This window comes from Vulpes lagopus, chromosome 11, assembly GCF_018345385.1.
Source record: "Vulpes lagopus strain Blue_001 chromosome 11, ASM1834538v1, whole genome shotgun sequence".
Lineage (NCBI taxonomy): Eukaryota > Metazoa > Chordata > Mammalia > Carnivora > Canidae > Vulpes > Vulpes lagopus.
This window is the reverse complement of record NC_054834.1, coordinates 25,608,906-25,622,536: the sequence shown is the minus strand read 5'-3', so window position 1 is coordinate 25,622,536 and position 13,631 is coordinate 25,608,906. Positions and strand designations below refer to the sequence as shown.

Below are 13,631 nucleotides of genomic sequence, written 5' to 3'. Positions count from 1 at the left end.
GGCTGCCAGAGCCGCCAGAGTCTTGGAGACTTAACCTCCTCATTTTACGGTGAAATAAAACACAGGCCAGGTCACTGGGTCACAACCGGGGCTAAGCTGCACAGCCAGACTCCCGAGCCAGTGCTCTCTCGCATCGGCTCCTGGATACAGCTGTTCCTGTTGCGGTGCCTCCGCCCCCGAGGCCGGCTCAGAGGGGGGACAGGAGGGCTCGCGGGGGGCACAGTGGCCTCCTCAGGGGGCCTCACCCTGCAGAGGGAACTCAGGGGCTCAGGGGCTCGCGTGACAACCCCAAGGCCTCACAACTCTGGGGGAAGCGCGAGGAAAGCCTGAGGCCTGCGGCGAGGCCGGGGCGGGAGCCTCGTGGACGCGGAGCCTCGGGTCCCTGGCGCCCGGTGATGGTGGCCCGCGTCCCACGGGGTGGGGCCCCGCGCTGCCTGCCGGTCCCCGTGGGGTTAGGTGAAGCCCCAGGGGACACCGCCGTCCCTTCCCCTCCAGCACAGACTTCTTGGGCCACGACCCGGGGTCCCGCCTGGATGGAGGCCCCCACCCGCAGGCCGCTCACCCGGCACACACTGGAGGGACTTCACCTGCGACCACGTCGTGCTCCTCACCAGGCCCCTGTGTGGCCACAGGGGGGCAGGAGGCCGGGGGCACACAGCTGGGGGGTGGGGGCCTCGGGGTGCAGGTGCAGCGGGCGGGTTCAGGGGCGCAGGTGGGCCTCCCCAGGCAGCACCTCCCTCGGCCCCCTCGGCTCCCATGGCTGCAGGGGGCGCCCAGGCCGCCTGGGGCCCCTTCTCTCCTCCCTGCGCCCCCTCCCACCCACGCCCCCCCCTCAGCGTCCCTCCCTTCCCCCCACCCCCGTGCTGCCGGCTTGGAGCAGGAGGTTATGAAAATGAGCTGCGTGCCCAGGAGACTGTAATTATCTGCTAAGTGTGAAAGCCAGAGTGATTAATTAAGAGATAATAAAAAGGAAAGGAGGGCGAGAGGGGGCCTTGCGGCTTTGCTTTGATGATAGAACCTGAGGTGAGCCCGGCAATTAGGGGAATCTTTATCGAGAGTTAGCCATAATCCACAAATTATCAGGCACCGAATGCTGCGGGAGCGGGCCCGGCTCAGGCCTGCCGAGGGACAGGCCTGCAGACGCCGAAGGGCCGCGGGGGACGCGGGAGACCGGGCCGAGGGGAGCACGGGCACCGGGCGACCGCAGGGAGTGGGTGCGAGCACTGCGGGGTCACACGTGACGGGGCAATGCCACAGCTCCCGCGGCCCCCTCGCCTCACGTGGGCAGGCTCCTCCCTCAGGGTCCCTGCCTGGGACCGGCGTCGCCCCCGTCCCCCCCAGGGCCCCTGCCCCCGACCAGGGCCCCATCCCCCCTACCAGAGCCCCATCTCCCCCTCCAGGGTCCCCATTCCCCCACCCAAGGCCCTCGTTCCCCCAACCAGGGCCCCATTTCCCCCCCCAGAGCTCCCATTCCCCCAACCAGGGCCCACATCTCCCCCTCCAGGACCCCTGTTCCCCCCCCAGGACCCTGATCAGGGCCTCTGCCCCCCAGGGTCCCCGACCCCACCCAGGGCCCCATCCCCCCCATCCCCCTGTCCCCCACCCCCTGCCCGTCCAGGGCACCTTCCTAATGGACCCTGCAGACCCGAATCTCTGTCTCCTTCCGAGCAGATGTACAAGGGGTTCGAACCCACCGTCTAGACAACCCTCGCGTGTGGGGGAGGATCTAGGCCCCGCTGACCCCCAGGGAAACCACGTCTGCTCCCTCAGGTCAGGTCCAGAGCCACGGTCTGCACCATCTCACGGGGCCCAGGCTCCCAGGGGACCCCAAAGGCAGACCCCCACCCTCCTCTGCCCACATGGAGGCCCCCGGGTCAACACGCCCCCCCACCCCCCCCCACCCCCCCCACCCCCCCCCCCCCCCCCCCCCCCACCCCCCCCCCGGCATGGCTGGGCCGAGGACACCCCCCGTGACGCCTGCTGTGACACTGGAACGGGGCCTGCCGGGGGTCTGCCTCCTCCGTGCCCCCAGCCCGCAGCCCCAGCCGTCGGGGCCCCCTCCCCCGGCCCTGAGCAGCGGGAATGGGGGGCCCTGGGCTGTCGGCCGGTGGGAAGGACACCAGGGCCCCCCAGCGCCCATGGCCCTCGGACGGGACCCTGGACGAGTCAGGGCCTGAGTGGGGACACCCGGAGAGCAGCCTCGGTGCTTCGCCGGAACCACCTGCCCCCGAGAGGACCCCCTGCGCTGGCTCGTGTGGGGCCTACGGGCTTGCTCCGCCGCCGGGACCCCTGCCTCCAAGGAGAAGAGGAACATGCCGGGGCGGGGGGAGTTGTGAGTCGTCCACACGGAGGCCCCAGGACGTTTGTGCAGCTGGAGCCCCAATGAGACAGCTCCCGCAGGGCCAGGAGGGGTTAGAGTGGGAAGCAGAGGGGAGCCTCCCACTCGGGGCTCACGGGGCCTGAAGCAGGGCGGGTAAGGCACATCCTTTCTCCTCCACAAAGGACACAGGCCGAGGTCCGCGTGGACTCGGTTGGGGCCCCAAGAGTCGTCCTGAGAGTCCGGGGACGTGCAGGTCCCTAAAGGGTCGTTTCCCCGCTCGCATCCCTGACACAGCCCTCGGTTCCAGGCGCAGAGATCCACGGCCACCCTGGAGCCCCGCCGGTCTGTGGGCAGGTATCCCCATGTGCGCATGCGCCTCGTCCTCTGGGGGCTCCTGCTTCCCCCGGTGGGTCTCCCAGGGCGTCCCTCTGCAGCCTGAGGACCTCTTCCGAGGCCGGGCTCTGCAGCTCTGGAGCTGGCAGCTGCTGTCCTGGCGAGGCCTGGGGCAGACGGGGTGGTGGGGACCAGGCTCAGGGAGGCTCTGCTGTCCGGCTAGGGAGGCCCATGGGGGGACCGGATACGAGGACTCCGTTCTCGGGCGCCCCTAGGCAGGGTGTGCCAGGCCCACGTCCCGTGGTGCCCGCCTCCGAGCCTCCCATGTGGTCCGGGACCCGGGGCTGCAGCGGCGCCTCCACCTGCGGGAGACCGTCCAAATCAGAGGCGCCCTTTGTCGAGACCCCGCGGTGTCCCCTGAGACGCCGGGGTTCGGGACCCGTGGCCGTGACACACCGAGTGGGGACTTCCTACAGAGGCTGGGTGCCGGGGTCACGCCTACCGGGGACGGTGCGGTGAGCGCTGCAGGTGCCGAAGCCGGGGCCCAGGGCTCCCAACCAGGGCGCCGCCCGGGGCGCTCACCGGCCGCCTGGGCCTTCGCGGTCCCCGCCGGATGCCGCGGCACCCCGACGCCCGCCGTACTTGGACGATGACCTGCCGTGGGCCCCTCGCAGGGCGGTAGCAGCGAGGCGCCAGGGGCCGCTGTGCCGCGCACTGTTCCCGTGTCCGGAGCCAGGGAATTGAAGCTCCTGCCCAGCGGCTTGGTGGCAACCTCGCAGGTGGCCGTCCCCCAGACCGCCCGGCAAGGAGGCCCCGGGGCGCTCCAGGGCTCACCGGACGCCAGGCGCCGTCTCCGTGACCCGACCCTGGATGGAGACCAAAGGCAAGAGCACAAGCTAAATCCCCTTGGTGCAGGCCCCGCGGGCCCCGCTCTCAATTTTCTGCATAAATGGAGAGCGGCCGCTGCGCAGATAATCCAGAAGTCATTTCAACTTGGCTTTGCAATGCATTAGATTTTTTTTTTTTTTTGCAAAGTCAGATTTTCCCTTCTAATTATATTTGGCTCAAACTGACATTAAAATGAGTTTGCATTCCCACTTCACCCACCGCCTGCTGAGGGGCGACTTCCCAGATGGGAGCGGGGTGATAGGCGCAGTGGTGGGGGATCCGCGTGCCCAGGGCGGCTGCCGTGGGCGCGGGGAGAGGATGGCACCCGCTCGGGGCCCGGGACCGGAACCCAGGAGCCCTGCTGTCCTGACCGAAGGGCTTCTGGAGACCAAGGGCACCCCGGGGGCGCAAACCTCAACTTCTCTCGGGGGCATTGCCTGCCGGCCCGGGGTTCCTGCTCCTTAGACGATGCCTCCTCCCCCGCAGGTCCCTCTCGCCCCGTCTACCCATCTCAGCTCCTCTCCTCCTAATAACCTCCCAGTTAAGCGAATCGAATGGGAAGAAGCAGTTAAAAGCACCTCCTGGCTCGATGCTGCTGGGTAATGGGGCGAGCAGGGCCCCAGGCTGCTCCTGGGAGGATGCAGAGGAGGGGGAGAGCCTGGCTAAGCTGATTACAAGGACAAAGTTAATTTAGAGATGAGCTCCGGTGGGTGCGGCGGGGGCGGGAGGAGGAGGACGCGGGGCTGAGATTTGGGCAAAGCGGGCTTTACGGAGCCCCAGCCTTTGTTCCTGGAAATCATAATCCTGGGGAGGGACCTCGGCCTGCTCCCTCGGATTCCGCGGCTCCTTCCATCCGGAGCAGGGGGCACAATCGGGGATTGTCCAGAGCGGGACACGGACGGGGATGGGGACGGCGGCATTCCAGCCCTCCAGCGCAGCCAGCCTCCATCTGCGGTCCCCTCCCCCGGCCGGGCTGTGGCCTCCCCGCCTCCCCTGGCTGCCGCCCGGTCAGACCTCAGCATTTTTCACATTCCTCCCTCAGCTCCATCCCACAGCGTGTCACCCTGCTTGCCTGCAGCGGGGCAGGGTCCACCCTGCGCGGGCCCTCCCACCCGCCCAGGTGCCTAGGACAGGGCCCGGCCCAGCCGTTCAGCAGCACCTGCTTCGCGGGACCCAGGCTCGCAGCCGAGGCCGGAACCTTCCTCAGAGCTTTCCATCTGAAGGGGAGCTCGGGGCTCCGGAGGTGCACACAGTCTGGGCTCCCAGCCCCCAGGTGCACGTGTCTGTGGCCACCAGCTCTGGGTCATCTGCACTGGCCCTCAGACCCAACCAGATGGCTCCCCTAGACTCTGGGCAGCCCCCAGGACCCCCAGGCCCCCCCAGGTCCCCCAGACCCTCAGGCTCCCCAGGACCTCCAGACCCTCCAGGCCCCCCCAGATCTCCCCAGGTCCCCCCCAGGCCCCACGCTCCCCAGGCCCTCCAGGACCCAGACCCCTCAGGCCCCCTAGGCCTCCCAGACCCCCCAGGTCCCCCAGCTCCCCCAGGCCCTCCAGGACCCAGACCCCTCAGGTCCCCTAGGCCCCCCAAACCTCCACGCCCCCCAGATCCCCCAGGCCCTCCAGGCCCACCCAGGCCCACCCAGGCCCCCCAGACCCTCCAGGCCCCCCCAGGGACCCCCAAGTACCCCCTGCCCCCCCAGCTTCCCCAGGCCCTCCAGGACCCCCAGACCCTTCAGGCCCCTCAGGACCTCCAGGGCCCCCTAAGCACCCCCAGGTCCTCTCAGGCTCCCCCCAGCTCCCCCAGACCCCCCAGGCTCCCTCCAGGCCCCCCAGCTACCCCAGCCCCCAGACCTTCCAGGCCCTCCAGGCCCTCCAGGCCTCCCCAGCTCCCCCAGGTCCTCCCCCAGCTCCCCCAGGTCCTCCCAGGCTTCCCCCAGGCCGCCCAGACCCTTCAGGCCCCCCCAAGCTTCCCCAGGCTCCCTCCAGGCCCCCCAGGTCCCCCAGCTCCTCCCCGGCCCCCAGCTCCCCCAGGCCCCCCCAGGACCCTCCAGGTCCCCCCAGGACCCTCCCAGCTTCCCCAGGCTCTGGGCTCTGGGCCCTGACCTGCCCTGGGCTCCCCCACGTATCTTTATCTTAAACCTGAGGGCTCCACTCAGGCTCGTCCCCGGCCAGAGGACGGGCATGACCGGTACCCCTCCCCGCAGGCGGCTGCCCGCTCCTGCATGGTGGGGCCCTGGTCCTCGGTCTCCTTCGCCGTCTAAGGGAAGGGCTACAAATCTCACCTGGAGGGCAGCCCGGTGGGCGAGGCGCCTGGAGAAGGGGCATCAGGGAGGAGCGAGGGGGGCTCACCCTGGACAACGGAAGCGGGCCCCACACGCCCCGCAGCGCCCAGTCCGGCCTGGCTTTCCCCGACCTCCCGGGATCTGTCCCGGTCTGTCCCACATCACCTCGCCCCGGGCCCCAGCAGACCCCCCAGCAAGTGACCTCCAGGGCCCCCCCGCCCCCCGCACTTTGCAGCCACACCTTGGCTCCAGAAGTTGGGCAATTCGGGGGCGCTGGCCCTCCTGTCTGTCTTCCCGCCGTTCGCACATCCTGTCCATCCCTGGCCCCGGGCCTGCACGGTGCCCTCCCTGGCCCCTGTGGCCCCCGGGGCGTGGGGTCACCCTGCGCAGCAATGCCAGGACCCAGGGCACGCACACCTGGGCTTCTGGGACGGACTCCGATATCGTGTCATTTTTAAAAATTCCTGCATAACGCCCATAAGGCTGTGTCGGACACAGTGACATACATTGGCTGGCTTGAAAAAATAAAATGACTTCTCCCCATTTTACGGAAGAGGAAAGGGGTCTCCTGAAGCCAGCGAATCAGGACAGGAGGCCCTGCGGGGCAGGGACGGGGCCTTAGGTCTGCGTCTGTCCACGGAGGCGTTTCTCCCGGTGAAGGGCCTGGTGCCCCCTCCTCCCACACGTCTTCCCTGAGGCTGTGCTCCCCAAGGTGCCGCCAGAGGCCAGAAGGGGCGGAGAGATAAGCAGCCCCCCAAAGTCCAGAAGGATCCGCATTCCCCTCCTGGCCTGGACAGCCCGAGCACAGAGCCCCTGAACCCCCAGGACCCCCAGGGCCCCAGGACCCCTCAGGCTCGTCTCCGCTGTCCCTTCTCCGTGGAGGGACGCACCCCAGGAACGAGGGAAGCTGCCAGGGAGAGCTAGAGATTCCCAGGCCTGCATTCAAGACCCTTCATCCGGAGGAGGGCAGTTGGCTGCAAAGCCCATTTATTTCAATCCAACCCCAATTTTGTTAAATGGGCTCAAGGAGGGCAGGGAGGGAGGCGGCATCACCCCCGGGGACAGCAGAGGCTCCTAAGCATTGCTGGAGAAGCCCAGTGTGGAGGGAGGGGGAGACCGGGAGCTCCGGGAGCCGAGGGGGCAGAGAGCAGGAGGGGAGACGACACGGAAGGCCGCGTCCACGCCGCCCCGGAGCTCGAGCTGCCCTCGCCCCGGGTGCTCAGAGGACCTCGGCGGGGCCGGGCGCTGCGACCAGGACAGGCGGGTGCGAGGGCTGGGGGCTGCAGCTGGGGGTCCCAGCCTGGGAACGGAGCCGCCGGGTCCTGCCGAGCTCTGGCCTCAACACGCACCCCCAGGACAGGCGCAGGCCTTCAGGGGCCCAGGACGGCGCCCAAGCCAGGAGCGGCGTGGGGGGGCGGGCTGGGGCAGACCGGGGACCGCGTGTCCAGGCGCATGTGGGCTGAGAGGTGGGTGGCTGACGGGGGCACGGGCGGTGGGGTGAGCACATGGACACATGCCCGGGGACACACGCTGCACGGAGGGCCTGTGCACGACGTCCTAAGGACACGCACTGGTCCACGACCCCCTCCCTCCCCAACGTCGCGGCTCGGGCTGCTGCCCTGGCTCCTCCGTGGCTTCCTGGCCTCGTCCCCGACCATCGGCCTCTCTCCTCTGGCTCTTCCTCGTGCGGGGACAGAGTGAGGACAGACCTCCTGCCCCAGCACGTTGCCGTGGGTCTGATGTCGGGCACTACGACTCACAAACACAAAGTGGGTCCTTCCCAAGAGCCAAGGACCTCCTCCCTCACTTGAAGTGCGCCCACGGTCGCTCCTGGCTGCGGGGTCGGCCTTCCCAGGCCTCCCATCTCAGGTCTGTCCCCTCTGCTGCCGCCCTTCCCTGGCCTGGGCCCCGCTGCCCTGGAAGACGGCCTAGAGGCCCCGGGGAAGAGGCCAGGCTGGAGCTGGGGGTCAGGAAGGCTCTCAGCCCTGTATGCAGGGCAACGATGTCCCTGCCGGCACAAGCAGTCCCTGGGTACCAGGGAGACAAAGGTGTTGGCCCCCGGCCCCTCCCTGCACGGACCGCTGGCGGGGTCCGTGATCTCATCTCCCAGGCGGAGAAGCAGCACCGTCCTGCCCGCGTGGTAGGTGCTCGTGTCCCTCCCAGAGGAGGTGGCACAGGTGGCGGCGCGGAACCTGTGGGGTACTCTGCAACTAGAGAGAACTGAGCGGAGGAAGAAGGGGGGCCGCAGGGGTCGGGGCAGGACGCACGGTTCCCATCCCACTAACGAGGCCACAGAGCGCCCACACGGGGCGGGGAGACAGCACGGCTGGGCGCCGGGGGTGCCGGGGAGGATGCGGCTTCTACCCTCCGGGCTGCCCCAGCTCCGGGGGATGCTCGGCACTCGGAGGCACATCCACCCGTCGCGGGGCCCCGGACACACGCATGCGCATCATGGAGGCACCTGGATGCACACACGCCCATCGCGGGGGCCCCGGGATGCACCTCCGCCTGTCATGGAGGCACCTGGATGCAGGCACACCCATCGTGGGGGCCCCGGGACACACGTACACCCGTCATGGGGGCCCCCGGACGCATACATGCCTGTCATGGAGGCACCTGGACGCACACACACCCATCACGGGGGCCCTGGGACGCACATACGCTCATCGCGGGGGCGCCTGGACACACCTCCGTCTGTCATGGGGGCACCTGGATGCATCTGCGCCCATCATGGAGGCACCTGGACGCACGTACACCCATCACGGGGGCACCTGGACGCATGTATGCCTGTCATGGGGGCTCCTGGGTGCACCTGCGCCCATCATGGAGGCACCCAGACGCATGCACGCCCATCGCGGGGGTGCCCAGACACACAGGCCCGTCGGGGGGGTATCTGGACGCACCTGCGCCCGTCATGGGGGCCCCCAGATGCACGCATGCCTGTCATGAAGGCACCTAGATGCACGTGCGCCCGTCGTGGGGGTGCCTGGCTGAGTGAGGGCTTTGTAGCCATGCAAAGGAGAATCTTAACATGGGACCCAGCACCCCAGGTACGGCCTTGAACAAGTTCATTGAACTCAGCTTTGGTTTCCTCATCTACAAACTGGGGAGGGAAGGACCCACTTCACGGGGTCGTTAACAGGACTAAGGGACACGGTGAGAAGCACACGGTGGGAGTTCAGCATGCACTGATTCGGGTGCTGTGCTGTGTACCCGCCCCCCAAGCTCTCGTCACCCACACTTGGCCGCGGAGCACCTCAAAGCCCCCCGCGCACAGGCTGCCGCAGACCCCGCCTCGGTCCCGCCAGGAAGGCCTGCTCCGAGGTGACCGCCGGGTGCCTCCGGCTCCGCTCCCTGCTCCCGGCTCCCGGCTCTGGACGTCCCAGGAGGCGACCCCGCGCAGAGCTCCCACAGGTGCGGCTCGCCCACCGGACGGCTGTGTTCGGCACTGGACGCAGAGGCGGCTGCAGCCAGGGAACCTCCTTTCCAAAAAGCCACGCAAGAGCCCGGTCGCACCGCCTGAGAAAGCCCAGACCGTACTTAGACGTGTGAAGACGGAATTTCGGAATAAAGGATTGCTTTTAAAACGTGAATGAGTTCCCCTTTACCGGACGCTCCCTCCCTCCCTTCCCCAGCTGCCATTCCACAGGGCCCCGGATAGATCCATCCCTGGGGGCACATGGGGTCCCCAGGGTGGGGGACATGGTGCAGGCTTTGAGGCCAGTGGGTTCCCACAACTACCAGCAAGACGTGGACCCCGTCTGCACCTCAGTTCCCCATCCAGGAAAGGGGACCAGCACGGAGCCGACCTCGGGGCTTGTTGCGCAGATTAGACTAGAGGACGCAGGGGGAGTAGCTGGTGCGAGGGCCTCGCAAGTGAGCCGCACTAGTTCCAGCTCAGGAACGAGGCCACCTCCAGCTCCTGTCCCTCCTTGCTGCCCGCTGGGGCCCTGGAGCCTTCCCCCTGGAGGGCCAGCCTCTTCCACTCTGCTCTCCTGCCCGCCCCAGAGCTCCCGACACCTCCAGCCAGCCGAGGCTGCTCAGTTTCCCCTCCTGCCGCCCCCACCCCCACCGAGGGGGCCCTGAGGTCGAGGACAAGAATGGAGAAGGCAGAGGAGCACGAGGAGGACCTGCGAGAAGGCAGCGGCCACCCGCCTGCTGCCCTGAAGGCCCAGCCGCAAACTCCGACAGTGACGCACCTCGGTGGCAGGCGCTCGGCAGCACGTTCATGGCCGCCTTGACCCCGTGGGGTGCGCCTTCCGTCCTCGGTGTCCAGGTGAGCAGAGGGAGGCCCCGAGAAGGCGCCAGCCACGCTCAAGCTGACCCAACACGTGCACAGAGGGGCTGAGGGGCCATAACCACAGAGCGAGCAGCCCGGAGCCTGCCATGTGGTCATGCGTGGCCTTCCCACGCACCTGCGGCGCTTGCATCCCGCCAACCAACCCATCAGGGAGTCAAGGGCACTTCATTCGAGTGCCCGGCTCTGGTGTCAGAGACCGGGGCGCGGAGGACAACTCAAGACCAGAGGACAACTCAAGACCGGTCCCCAGGGCAGGAAGGCCAGGGGAGCCTCCATCAGGACATGGGCTCTCCAGGTGACAGCTGAGCCGGGCCTGGTGACCGCGTGTGGTGGAGACCAAGGCCCGGTGCCTCCCCGCCGTTCCCTCATGCGTGTCCGCTTTAACCCCGAGGGGAAGGCAGCGTCCCCCCAAGGTCAGAGGGGGACCCGCGGCTCCCCGGCCTCCAGGAGGCCCAGGGGGCGTCTGCAGCCTGTGCGCAGGGGGAGGGCAGGGCGGACTCCCGTGGAACCGGGGGTGCAGGAGGCTCTTGAGGCCTCCCCTCGCGCGCGGCGGGGGCCCTGGGGACCTCTGGGGGCTGGAGGGACCGATTCCTCTCCTCCCCCCGCTCCATCCCCCGAGGCAGCTCCCGCCCCAGCCAGCCTGTCATCCCACATTGCTCTGATTAGCTATAATCTTTCTTTTTCAATTTCTCCTCCCAGAGACTGGGGAGCGAGAAAATCTCCCAGAAAATGAATAAATATTTCAATTTTCGGCGCAATCAGTCTGAGGAGCCGGCGCATGATGGAAACGGGGGGAAGGATAATGGGTTTCATTTAGATAAGATACAGAAAATTATTTAGTGAAAAATGAAGATTGATGAAGCCCATTGAAATTCTTTAAAACGCGAGTTTTATTTCTCTGCCTGGGCTGAATCTGTCCTCCCCCCTCCTTGCTGCTCCCCCCCCCAATTTCACTGCTGCCACCTTCTCCCCTCCCCAGCCTCCCCCGGCCCCTCCCCCTCGTTCCTCTCCCACTACCCCAGTCCCTGACCTGGAGATCTTTCTCTCCAAGGATGGAGGCCAAGGAGCATCCCACACCCCGTGGGGGTCCCAGTGCCCCCAGGTCCCTGCCACGGCCCTCCCTGGGCTCCCCAGGCCCTCCCAGGAACCTCAGCCCGGACTTCCTCTTCCCTCCCGGCCTCTTCCCCCCTTCCTTTCCTTGGGCCCCCTCCCCCACCCAAACACTGCACACCCTGACATCACATCAGTCTCGCTGTCTGCCCCGTGGGGACCAGGGGGGCACCCGGCCACCCCGACCCTCCCCAGTCCCGGAGGGCGGGAGGCACCAGCGCGCTCCCCTCCTTCACCGCCTCCTGCCCAATCCAATCCACATGGCTCCCCTGCTTGCTAGCTGCAGCTTTTGTCGCTTGGAGCTTACTCTGCTCCAGACTGCTGACAGGCTGGGGCTGCGGGAAGGGAGCGGACACGGCCTGCCCCCGCCACACGCTGCGTGACCCCGCCGGGCTGCCCCCCACCCCTCACCCCTCGCAGCCGCCCAGCGAAGTCAGAACTTAGGTCCTCTTCCCAACTTTCTGCCAAGTGGCTGCTTGGCCTGCCAACCCCGGGGCCAGGCCGCCCTCCGGGCGCCGCCTCCCACCCGGCTCCCACAGGGGATGAGCGCCTTCCTGTGTCTTAGCTCGTGCTGAGGGACCCCGGGGGGCCCCGATGGGAAAGAAGGGTGCAGGCCAGCCCCCCACTGAGACAGCCGGCGAGCCCTGGGGGCTGCAGAGGGCCTGGCGACGAGAGGAGGGGTCCCGCAGCACCCCCACCCCTACACACATGGGCAGCCTGGCACAGCCAGCACCCCAGGGTGTTGCTCCCCAGCCCGGCCTCCACCCGCGGGGGGACCCCCGCCTCCACGATGCAGGCTGCACACCTCCCTAGGTGTCTGCTGTGTGGACGTCCCTTCAAGTTTCTTTGTTTGCTGGAGGGTTGGTGTCTGTGGAAGGGCTTCAGTGTGTGCACGTCCTTGTGGACGCCCGCCCGCACACACGCCCCTGTCTGGGTGAGTTGGGGTGTGTTTGGGTGCGCGAGCGTGGAAGCCGCCGCGGGGGAGGAATCTGTGCGCCCGGTGCCGGTGTCTTTGTGTGGATGTGCCGGCTCGCTAGGGGGATGCCTGTGGGGAGGTCCGTCTCCCTAGGTGAGTGGCTGTCTCTGCCGGCCGGGGCTGCTCCTCCCTGTTGGTGTGTCAGCTCCATTTTTGGAAGGGGGGCGGCCAGCTCGGCGGGGTTCACTCTTCCGGGAGTGAGACCCAGGGGAAGGGAACGTGCACCCCGAGCCTGGGCCCTCGGCTTCCCCAGCTCCCCCACGCCCAGCTCGGGGTCGCTCGGGCCTCATCCCTCTCCACGGCTCCCTCACCTCCCGGTCGGGGGCCTCCCCCGTGCCGGCTCCTAGTAAGCTCCACGAGCAGGCTCTCCCCCCAGGAGGGGCCCGCGCCCCCTCCAAGCGCCCCCCCAGGTCCAACCGCCCAGCTGCCTGGAAGTCGCTCCCAGCCCGCGCCTCCGCGGGCAGGGGTCCCACCGGGCCCGGGCAGCCCTCCCGTGCTGCAGGGGGGCGGCCCAGGCAGGCCGGAGCCCCCCTCCCCGCGCCCCTCCCCCGGGCTGGCCTGGGGTCGGGATTCCCTCGGCATCTTCCCGAGCAGGGTCCCCGCTCCCGGCGGCCCGACCCCAGATCCGAGCCCCCAGCGCCCTGGCCGCCCCGTCGCCGCCCCGTCGCCGCCCCATCGCCGCCCCATCGCCGCCCCATCACCCCCCCATCACCCCCGCAGGACCGGCAGGGGCGGGGAGGCCGCGGGGGGCTCGGGGGCGCTGCGCGCGGGTCCCGCCGAGGCCCGACCCCAGCGCGCGCCCGGGGACAAGTTGGGCGCATCCGCGGGAAAGTCGGGCCCGCGCCGGGGGGGTGGGGGGGGAGGGTGCGAGCCCCGCGGGCGCCGGGAGCCGGGGCGGCCTTACCTTGCGAGAAAGTGTCGGAGAGAGTGAGGATCCAGACGAGGAGGCTCAGCATGCTGCCCGCCGCCCGCGCGCCGGGGCCCGACTCGGCGGCCAGGCGCGGGGCGCGGGCGGGAGGAGGGCGCGGGCCGGAGCCCGCCCCCGGCCCTGCACACGCGCGTGCACACGCGCACACACGCTCGCACGCGCGCACCCGGCGCGCACAACTCACTTCCCGGCCGCCGCCCCCCGGCCCCGCGCCCCCGCCCGGCCCGCCCGCGCCCCGCCGCCGCCTCCCGGCTCGCGCTCTCCGGGGCTCTTCCGCCCTCGGCGCCTCGGCCCTCCCCTCCCCTCCCCGCCCCTCCTGACGTCTCCCGCCCGGCCCGCCCCCGGCCCGCCGGCCCCCGGCGCGCACGCAAACCCCTCGCCGGGACGAGATGCGGCGGGCGCGGGACCCGGGCGCGGGGGCCGGGGGGCGCGGGGGGCGCAGGGGACGGGGGGCGCAGGGCACGGGGGACGCGGAGACCCGGGGGGCGCGGGGGG

At 69.1% G+C, this 13,631-nt stretch overlaps 1 protein-coding gene and 1 long non-coding RNA gene across 3 annotated transcripts in view; both read right to left on the bottom strand.

The window, feature by feature from the left end:
* The window catches only part of KIRREL1 (kirre like nephrin family adhesion molecule 1), a 63,882-nt gene extending 50,590 nt beyond the window's left edge, over positions 1-13,292 (bottom strand). For both annotated transcript variants that reach the window (XM_041721703.1, XM_041721704.1), the window contains exon 1: positions 13,113-13,292. In XM_041721703.1, the coding sequence (XP_041577637.1) occupies positions 13,113-13,164 (52 nt within the window). In that variant the 5' untranslated portion in view covers positions 13,165-13,292. The remainder of the gene's footprint in view (positions 1-13,112) is intronic.
* Positions 1,887-4,064, bottom strand: LOC121471245. The gene is made up of 3 exons (XR_005982640.1): positions 3,955-4,064; positions 3,156-3,519; positions 1,887-3,015 (listed from the first exon to the last, which is right to left on the bottom strand). It is a non-coding gene; the product is annotated as an uncharacterized LOC121471245 (long non-coding RNA).
* Positions 13,293-13,631: the final 339 nt, after the last annotated feature.